A 10,133-nucleotide genomic window follows, 5' to 3' on the forward strand; every position below is an offset into this window, starting at 1 on the left:
CTCAGCCTCTGGGCTGGGGACTGAGCGGTGGGGACAGGGAGACGGGGATGGGTCCTTAAGGGACTAGGATGCAGTCACTACCAGCAGGGGGAGGATGCGCGCAGACTCCGCATCCTGTGATTTCGGAGGCGGCCGCTGGGTGTGCAGAGTGAGCGCCGTGCCCCGAAGCTGTAATAAAATAGCAGTAATGGTGATTATCACCGTAAAAACGAGACCCCAAAACACCGAGTCACTCCCACGGCCTCCATGGTACAGAACCCGCACACATCACTGTCAGGGGAAACGTCGCTCTGCTTTGTGTTCCGTTTATGCCACTGAAGACCCCGTATGGCAGTTCTAACAGTTTGTTGCAGGGGTAGGGGGTTAGGGGGGATAATGGGGAAGGGTAACCCGGTCTGTGTGGCCCCCACATGCTTTTGTCATCCCAGAGACAAAGCATTCAGGTTGTGCTGGAAGGAGTTTCATTTAGTGCACAGTTTTGACGGTGTCTTCCTGCAGGACCCCAAGTAAGCTTGGGGGTGTCCTGGGTGTGGTGGTTGGAGATCATGTCTTGGGACAGGCTCAGCGGGTTGGAGCATTCTTTCTTTCCTGAAGGGCCTAGCACAAGTTTCGCGGGAGCGTGCGTGAAGCAGGGAGGTTTGGGAACGTGGGATTTTGCAGTAGGCTGGCATTCAGGGCCCCTAGATGTCAGGGGCATGCCCACCCTCGCTTCTGTGGTCGGCCCCTGCCCCTCTTGGTCTCAGAGGGATGACCCCACCCTCCCTGAGGCTTAGTGACACAGGTGTCTGTTGCAAGAAATCTGGCCCAGTTCCTTGCCCAACAGTCCTGTCCCTCAATGTACACAGAGCCCAGAACTTTCTAAGCCTTCCTGTTCTTGTTTTCTAGGAAGAGCACATTTCAGATCTTTGGGAAAGAAGTGTGCCTCATAGGTCATTTGGTAAGGAAAGCAAACCCTCAGCGACTATGCCCCAAGTCCGACATGCCCGTGGGTTGGGGAGAGTGGGGAATGTGGGGGGGGGGCCCACCGTCTCTGTGTAGGGCCGCCCACTGCCTGCCCCACCGCTGGCTCCGCCCGACTCTTCAGATGGGGATTCAGGAGGCCTGGGAGAGCGGCACTTTTCCCTGATGCACCAGCTCTGGGCTCGGGCTTCGACGTCCTGCCCCGCGAGAACGACTTCCTGTCTCCTTTGTGGTGTGGGCGGGGGAGCGCCCCGTGGGTCAGACGTGGACGCCTTGGCAAACGTGAAGCGCTGGGGCAGGTTGACAGAAGCGCGGAAAGGGCAGCCCGACTGCAGTTGCTGGTACTTCCCCGCCGCGCTCACGGCAACGAGGCCGTGAATGCCGAGCAACGCGCTGGTCCTGCCGGGCTCCGACTAGATGACGCTGGAGGGGCAGCCCCTTGCTGAGCGGCAGAAGGAGCTGCGGCCCCTGCTCCCTGCCCCTGAGGGGCAGCCCCTTGCTGAGCGGCAGGAGCTGCGGCCCCTGCTCCCTGCCCCTGAGGGGCAGCCCCTTGCTGAGCGGCAGAAGGAGCTGCGGCCCCTGCTCCCTGCCCCTGGACGCCCTGCAGGTGCCCTGGCTCTCTCTGAGCATTGAAGGACTGTTCCAGAGCATTCCTCGGCTCCCGTTGCTAAATGTAACAGCACGTTTAATTCTGTCTTTTCTCGCTCTTGCTCAGATGTGTCCCGTCCCCAGCACTGTCCAGGAGCCCGTCTGCTGTGAGTGCCAGGCCAGGTGCGGCGGCTGCCTGCCGGTGCCCAGGGCCGAGGCGGCCTTGCCTTACTGGGTTCCTTTGTCCCTCAGACCCCGAAGGAAGGTGGGTGACTTGAGCCAGGGCTTCTTCCCCTGAGTCCAGGGTGGACTTAAGGGGACCAGTCACCCCTCAGCATCATAGATAGTACATGAGGGATGCTTTACAATTTCTGGGAGACAGTTGGTGTTTTACTTTAAATCAGGGTTTTTTGAGAAACAAGATTTTAAAAAAGTTTTTTTTATGTCTTTATTATTTTATTTTGAGAGACAGAGACAGAGTGAGTGGGGGAGGGGGAGAGAGAGAGGGAGACACAGAATCAGAAGCAGGCTCCAAGCTCTGAGCTGTCAGCACGGAGCCCGCCGCGGGCGTGAACCCATGGACTGTGAGATCATGACCTGAGCCGAAATTGGACACTTAACCGACTGAGCCCCCTGGGCGCCCCGAGAAACAAGATTTATGGAGTTGAGATTGACGTGTGACAACCACACGTGTGTGAGGTGGACAGGCTGCTAAGCCCAGAGCCGTGCACCGTGGAGCCGGCGCTGCTGTTGAGCTGCCATGCGTGTACACACAGCCCTGCAAGGTCACCTTGGGCCCCTTTGCAGCTGCACCTGCCCCTCCCGGCCCCACCGTCCCCGCAGCCGCTCATCTGTTTCTGCCAGCCCTTGTTTCCTTGGATTTACATAAATGGAGTCATGTGGGGGTACTGGGGCTTCCTCCCCTGTTTGAGCTCCGTCGTGAGGTCGCTGAGTCGTGCTGGCGAGTGCTCTGTCAGCTGAACCGGCCACGGTGGAGACACTCGTCCCCTCAAGGATGTTCACATTGTTTCCAGAAGTTTTGTCTGTTAGCAGTAAGGCTGCTGTGAACGTTTGTGTACAAGTCTTTGTGTGAACGAGCCTTCGTTTCTCTTGGGCGAATTGTTGGAGCACGTCCGAGGGGTATGTGTGACTTTTTAAGACACTGGCAACTGTTTTCCAAAAACGGTGGTGTCATTTGACATCCCACCAGCAGTGTATAAAGTTCCAGTCCCTCCACGTTTTCAGTGACACATGGTGTGGTCGGTCTTTTACATTTCAGCCATCTTAATAGGTGTGTGCCTTGTGGGTTTTGCTTGTATTTCCTTAGTAACTCGTGATGCTGGGGTCTCCTCCGTGTGCTTTTGCCATCTTCATGTCTTACTTAAAAATTTTTTTTCTTTTAACGTTTATTCATTTTTGAGAGACAGAGAGAGACAGGGTGTGATCAGGGGAGGGGCAGAGACAGGGAGACGCAGAATCCAAAGCAGCTCCAGGCTCCGAGCTGTCAGCACAGAGCCCGACGCGGGGCCCGAACCCACAAACTGTGAGATCATGACCTGAGCCGAAGCTGGATGCTTAACTGACGGAGCCCCCCAGGGGCCCCTGCCATCCGCACATCTTACTTGATTTGTAGGTGTCTCTCCAGATATTTTGCCCATTTAGGAAAATTGGGTTGTTTGCTTTTATTATTGAGTTTTGAGAATTCTTTATATATTCTGGATATGTACATTCTTTATGAGATAGTTAATTTGCAAATATTTTTCCATGTTTTTGACTTGTCCTTTTATTCTCTTGTCGGGATCTTTCGCAGAGCATCTGTTCTAAATTTTGATGAAGTGCAGTTTGTCACTTTGACCTTTTCTGGATCTTGCTTGGGTGCACCCTCCTCCCTCTCCCCCTGTGCCCTCCCTCCTCCATCCCTGCCAACACAGCAGTGGCACATACTTCCTAAGCATTTCTAAGAAATCTTTGCCTAAGCCAAGGTTGGAAAGGGTTCTCCTGTGTTTTTTTTCCCTGAAGTTTTATAGTTTATAGTTTGTGTTTAGGTTTGTGGTCCATTTTAAGCTGATTTTTTTTCTATGGCTTGGAGGTAATTTTTTATTTGTTTATTACAAAAAAAAAATTTTTTTTTTAAGTTTATTTTTGAGAGAGAGAGTGAGAGAATGAGCAGGGGAAGGGCAGAGAGAGAAGGAGACACAGAATCCGAAGCAGCTCCAGGCTCTGACCTGTCAGCACAGAGCCTGGACACAGGGCTTGAACCCATGAACCTCGACATCATGACCTGAGTCAAAGTTGGCCGCTCAACCGGCTGAGCTTCGGGGTGCCCTGACTCATTGCTACTTTTTCAGGACACTGCTGACTTTTGTGTTTCGGTCTTGTTTGCACAGAATTGCTTTGCCTCCTTTATTCAGGTGGCACGTTTGGTAGATTCCGTTGGATTTTCTACATAGATGATGGTGTCACTGCAGAGAGAGGATTTCCTTCCTTCCTTTCCGGTTGGATGCCTTTTACGGCTTTCCCTCGCCTTCTCCACCGACTAGAGCTTCCAGCACACCCGTGAGCGCAGGGGCCGGACGGCCTTGTCGTCCCCGTCATCTTAGGGGGCCGTGATCGGGTTTCCCTCATGAAAGGTGAGGTTAGCCGTTGGTTTATGTGCCGCGTGTCAGGCCGAGGAGGCTCCCGTCTATTGCTGGTTTGCCCCGAGTTTGTATCCAGAAGGAATGTTGAGTGTTACCTGTGTCTGTTGAAATCAGAACTTGGGGGGGTTGTTAATATGATGAGTTACTTCGATGGACTTTCAAAAGTTAAACTGTTTCCAAAGAGAAATGGTGTTCTATTCTCCTGATATATTTGCTCAGCACTTCTGTGCGCGTCTTCACGAGGGGTGTTGAGCTGCCTTCTCCTTGTTTCCCTTTGGACTAGGCGGTGCCGCCCGGGGAGACTGAGGTGAGAAGCAGGCGCTCAGCTCAGGTTTCCGGAAGGCTTTGTGTGGGGCCCGCACGGGCTCTGCCCTTAGGGCTTGGGAGGACTTGCAGTGAGGCCGTGCGGGGCTGGCGCTGGGGAGGTTTTTAACTGCCAACGTCATCTCCTTCATAGAGACCGTGTTATTCATGTGACCTGCCTCTTGCTTAGTGACCCTCCCGGAACCTACCCTTTACTTCAGCGTCCGATTTGTCGGCATGTTCCTCATCATATTTTCTAGTTACCCTTTTAGTATCGGTAGAATCTGCATGAGGCCATCTCTCATTTCTTGTTTTTTAGTAGATTCTTAAAGGGTCAGAGGCTTGAAGGTGACTGAGTCACATTGTTCCAGACGGTGATGATGGCTCAGTCCCTCCTGTTGGTCAGTGTATCATTTGAAAGTTGGTCGGGGTAGGTATGCTGTACTCCTTAAAGGATGGGCAAACTGAGGTCCGGAGAGGGACAGGGGTTTTTCCAAGGCCACATAGTCAGCAGCAGGTGAGGGATTCGAGTCTATGACCCTCCCCACTGAGTTGTGCTGCTGGGCGTCAGGGAGGGGGTGGCCCTGCGCAGGACGGAAGGAGGGCCTCATGTCTTCCCGAGGGTCCCCCCGCCTACATCCGTTCTAGCTCTGCCTGGCCATTTTCTGATCTGAAGCCCCATGAGCTTTTATAAAATTTCCCCCAAGTTTTTTTTTTTTAATTTTTTTAATGTTTTATTTATTTTTGATGCAGAGAGAGACAGAGCATGAGAGGGGAAGGGGCAGAGAGAGAAGGAGACACAGAACCGGAAGCAGGCTCCAGGCTCTGAGCTCGCTGTCAGCACAGAGCCTGACATGGGGCTTGAACCCACGAACGTGAGATCTGACCTGAGCCGAAGTCGGAGGCTTAACCGACTGAGCCACCCAGGCAGGCGCCCCCCCGCCAAGTTTTAAAATTTATTTTGAGAGAGAGAGAGAAACTGGCAGGGCAGAGAGAGAGAGAGAGAAAGAGAGAGAGAGAGAGAGAGAGAGAGAGAGAGAGAGAATCCCAAGAGGGCTCTGTGCTGTCAGTGTGGAGCCTGATGCAGGACTTGACCTCACAAACCATGAGATCATGACCCAAGTGGAAGTCAAGAGTTGGATGTTCAACCGACTGAAGCACCCAGGTGTCCCTGCCGCCCAAGAGCTTTTAAAACTGTGCGTCTGGGCCTGTCGCTCCCCCGTAGCCTCTCATTTCTGAGTATGGACTGAAGTCCCTGACGAAGTTCCTGGGGTCCTTCCTGATCTTGCCCCCCAGCCGCCTAGGCTCCAGCCTCCTTTCCACTGGCCCCCGCAGGCTCCTCTTCCAGCAGGGGGCGGTGTTGGGTGCCAGCAGCGGAGCTGCCCCGCAGTGGGTTCCACCAGGGTCTTTGGCGGAGAGAGGATTCTTCTAGGACTGGCTTCGCGGCTGGATGGTGTGTTTAATGATCTGGTTTACTCTCACCTTCACTCCGGGTGTTGGCGCTGCCAGCGGGCGTGCTCCGAGATGGCGGCCGTGGGTCTCCCCGCACACCGTGACCCACGTGGCACAGAGGAAGCCTTGATGAGGTCCTCCTCTTTCCGGGGGGCGTGGAAGACCGACTCTCGTCTCCTTTTCGTAATCGGGAACAATTCCCAGAAGCCCTGGCCGACTTCTTCCTTCCTTGTCCTCACCCCCCAAGACGCGGTGCTGGCAGAGCCCTGGCTGCCCGAGGCTGACCCCTGGGCACTGGGCCCCTTGGGCAAAGTTAGGTTCTTTTAACAGGGGGTGGTGGGGAAGGGCTGTGGTAGGGGCCACCCAGAGGGTCTGCCGGGGCGTTCCTTCCGGCGCATGCTCAGGGGTGGGGTGTGGGTGCGAGCTGCCGGGGCAGCACCCTGGCGGCAGGCGGGAGGGGTGGACGGCGGTTCCCGGGTCCTCTGGAACCTGTCCCTGCTCCCCCTCTGGATGAGCCTGCGGCCCCCTGGCCTCCCCGGGGGACCCTCTGGGCTTCGTGCCACGCCCACACGTGCTGTCTGGTGGTCCTCGGCCTCGGGAAGGCGACAGGGTCCCCTCAGAAGGAGGTTTTACTGTCTTTTATAACGTGCGACACAAGCACATGGTGGGAACTTCCAGGACACGAAGGGGTGTGGTGAGCGCCCCCCCTCCCCGGGCTGCCCCGCGGGGTCTGCAGGTGAGCGTGCAGGTGCTTCTCCACTGGCGACCTGGGGCTCGACGCCCGGACGCCTGGCAGCCACTGTCGTGGGTCGGGAGTCGAGGGGCTCGCTCAGCTGGGCAGCCCGGCCCCACCTCTCCCCGATCCCGGGCTGGCACGGCGGGGCTGCTGTCGCTTCCTCGTCCTCCCGAACCAGGGCTCAGCCTACCGGAAGTCCGGGGCGGGCTCCACGCTGTCCCTCTGCTGGAAGGAACGGGGGTCTCAGGGCACAGGGCGGCGCTGTGGAGAGGGCACGGAATGTGGCCAGGGCCGGCCCCCCACTACTCGGGCACGTAGATTTTCTGTAAAAAGCGCGCACAGCAGCCGGGGTGCCCGCGGGCTGCGCCTCCTACCTGCCGTCACGTCTCTGTGCTCATTTGCGTCAGGACGGGGGAGTCCGCCTCTCTCTTTCCACCCGCTGCCCCGTTCCCTGCTGTCCCCGGGTCCCACCTTTATTGTCCCTCACAGACGGGCATTCAGGCTGTCAGGCCCCTACGGCCAGTTCTGCTGCTGGCCGCCTTTGTGATCCTCGCTTTCCAGATGCACGTGCGTCCCAGAGTGGAATTGCTGGGTCCAGCGCTGTCCTGCTTAGACTCTGACCCGTGTTTTCAGGAAGCTGGCACAGCCCACTTTATAGCCAAGACCGCCGAGGCTCCGAGGGGCTGAATGTTGTGCCCAGGGGCCACTCCTGGAGGCCTCCGGGCTCAGGACAGAGCCACGCCTCCTGACTGCAGAGATGCAGGCGGTCCCCTGGGACTGTGCCCCTCGGCTGGGTAGTTGGGCTGTGCTTGGTGGGGGTACAGAAGAGAACTCCCCAGGGCCCTGTCCCAGCAGTTTCTGGGGCACTACCCCTTCGGACTTTGTCTTCCCTTCCTCTCTGGTAGATCCCAAAGATGGTCCAGTTTTATACCCCCCAAACCGACAAGGCATGCCCCTGCCCATGCCACTGCTTTGGGGGCCGCCTCCCGGTGCCTAGGGATCAGGCTGTGATGCCCTACTGGGTGCCTCAGGTCCTGAGGCCTCGCACGAAGGTAAGAGGGGGGCTCACGGCAGCGAGGCCCGACAAGGACCGGAGTCGGGGTGGAGGGTGCAGGGCTCTCTCTCCACAGCGGCCTGCAGGGTCTCCTGGAAGGCACAGCAAAGGCCGCAGAGTGCATGAGGGGGGCATGTGCGGGGTAGGGCAGGCTTGGTGTCCTGGGGGGTGCCCGGAGGATGGATCACACTGCCCTCTGAAGGGGACACCCATGGCTGCTGCCATCATGGGTGCCGTCTCTCCTGCCCCCTTCCTCCCGTCTCCCCTTGCCTCCCCTCCTGCTCCAGCTCCTGCATCCCAGGGGGCACTTGGAGGAGCCGGGAAGGACCACAGCTCTGAGCTTCTGTCCTCACTCTTCAGCTCTGTCTGCCCGCCCCCTCCCCGGGCTCTGGGTTCCAGGGCAGCCACTGCTGGGGCGGTTGGCTGGGCCCGGCTCTCCTCAGCCCATGGCCCTGGTCTCCAGTGCATTTCAGGTGTCCTGGGTGGCCAGTAGAAGCTTCCTTCCGCTTTCGCCCACTTCCCAGTTGCTGGTCTGCTGTCATCAAGTAGCGAACTGTCCCTAGAATTTAGACTCCAAGGCCTTTTAAAAGAGGACCTTGGCTTGCATCCTGAGCTGGTGACAGCCCTTTCCTGGTGTCTAGGCCAGATCACTGGGCCCACCCCGCGGCGCATCACCAGGCCGGGGCTGGTGCATCTGCCACGCTCTTTCCTTCTAGGTGGTGAGAAGGCAGCAGAGTTTTAAAGGCGTTCAAGGTAACGGAGTGTACGTGTGTGTCATCCCCTCTCGCCGCCCGAGGGAGCGGGGTCTCCTGGTGGGGTTGGGGAGACCTCTCTCCTCCACACGTGTCTGTAAAACAGAGATGGCTGTGGGCACACACCCCCCCTTTTCTCCCACTTCTTGCTCGGCGTCCCTCGCCACCCCCATTTCCCCGTCGCACCCAGAGCGCCTTACCCTCTGCAGCCCATCTGCAGCGGCTCTCGGGACGCAGCCCCTTTGCAGCCTGGAGGTAGACGGCGTCTGAGGCGTGTTTTCTGTTAAGCTCTAACCTTCTATAGTTCGTGACAGAGCGGGTGTGCCTGTGTGGGGGTGGGTGTGTACACACACGTATACACGTGCGCACTAGCACTACCACAGGGACTCACTAATGACACAGCGCCTGTGCTTCCGTGTCCACAGGCAGGACACGCGACGTGTGAGTGACGTGATACTTAGACGTGTATTCGTGTTGCAGTGTGTTTATGTGTGTGTGTATCTGAGACCTAGTGCGCGGGTCTTCACACGTTTACGGCGCGCGTGTGTTTGTGGCCCACCACGTGCTCACACGAGACGGGGGCGTCCGTGCCCACCGTTACGTTCTGTGTCCCTCAAGCCAGTGGGCGGGATTGCTCTGGAAGGTGTTTCCCGGCGCTGACGGCCAACTCGTATGCCGCCTCTGCGTGGCCGGGGGCGAAGGCGCAGGCACGCTTCGTGGCTTGTATCAGGGCCCCCCCACCCCGTGCCCAGCTGTGCCCGTGCTCTGCCCCGCGGGCGGGCACCCTGGCCGGAATCTGTGACGGAGGAATGGATGCATGCCAGGCCGAGGCTGGGCTCTTGGGACGGGCCGGCGGTCCGAGCGGCCCCAGGGGCACAGGACCAGCTGGGAGAGCGCCAGGGACGGAGTGGCCACTGGCCAGCACACCCACCTAGTGCCGCAAAAATACATGTCTCCCCCGGTGATGAAAGTGACACAGTCAGGAGCAGCACAACGCCACACAGCCTTTGAGGGGGCGGTATAGAGACATGTTATTTTTTATTGAGATATAATTGACATATTATATTCGTTTCAGGGGCGCAGGGTAACAATTTGATGCTTAAATACACTGCGAAATAGCCAACACAAGAAGTCTAGTTGACATCTGTCACCTCACCTAGTTACAGATTTTTTTTCTTAGGAGAAGTATTGCCAACGGTCCTCATCACGCTGTAGCTTAGACCCCAGGACTCACTTGATTTCTAGCAGTTTGTACCCTTTGGCCTCTTCACCGCTTCCTCCCACCTGTCAGCTTTTGTGATCGGCGGACCCGCCTGGCGAGCGCGTCGGGGTGATGTCTGGCGGACGCCCCGCCACGTGTCTGTCCTCGGCAAGGGGTCCGACGCAGCGGGAGGGCCTCTCAGGAGCAGGACGGATGTAAGCAGGGCGTGTATTTGAAGTGTGGCACCTGCCCTGGAGAGCACGTGGGCCTTAGGGATGGCAGGAGGGCCCCCGGGCACACAGCAGTGGCCAAAACCTAGGTTGCTGCCGTCCACGCTGTTGGACCCCGTGCGTTGGGTTGGAAACGCTAAAGCCCTGTTTGGGTGAGGATGAGGGTTAGGCGGTGTGTGTCTGGGCTGAGTCACAGGTAACACAGGGGGTGGGGGGGG

The 10,133-nt window shown here is 57.6% G+C and overlaps 1 protein-coding gene across 1 annotated transcript in view; it reads left to right on the plus strand.

Annotated features, from left to right (window-relative positions):
• The first annotated feature begins 388 nt into the window (after nt 1-388).
• The window catches only part of C16H16orf95 (chromosome 16 C16orf95 homolog), a 13,570-nt gene continuing 3,825 nt past the window's right edge, over nt 389-10,133 (plus strand). Inside the window, exons 1-5 of the mRNA XM_029925571.1 lie at nt 389-506; nt 886-937; nt 1,676-1,813; nt 7,584-7,730; nt 8,449-8,485. Of these exons, the coding sequence (XP_029781431.1) occupies nt 1,676-1,813; nt 7,584-7,730; nt 8,449-8,485 (322 nt within the window). The 5' untranslated portion in view covers nt 389-506; nt 886-937. The remainder of the gene's footprint in view (nt 507-885; nt 938-1,675; nt 1,814-7,583; nt 7,731-8,448; nt 8,486-10,133) is intronic.

This window comes from Suricata suricatta, chromosome 16 (assembly GCF_006229205.1).
Source record: "Suricata suricatta isolate VVHF042 chromosome 16, meerkat_22Aug2017_6uvM2_HiC, whole genome shotgun sequence".
NCBI classification, from domain to species: Eukaryota; Metazoa; Chordata; class Mammalia; order Carnivora; family Herpestidae; genus Suricata; species Suricata suricatta.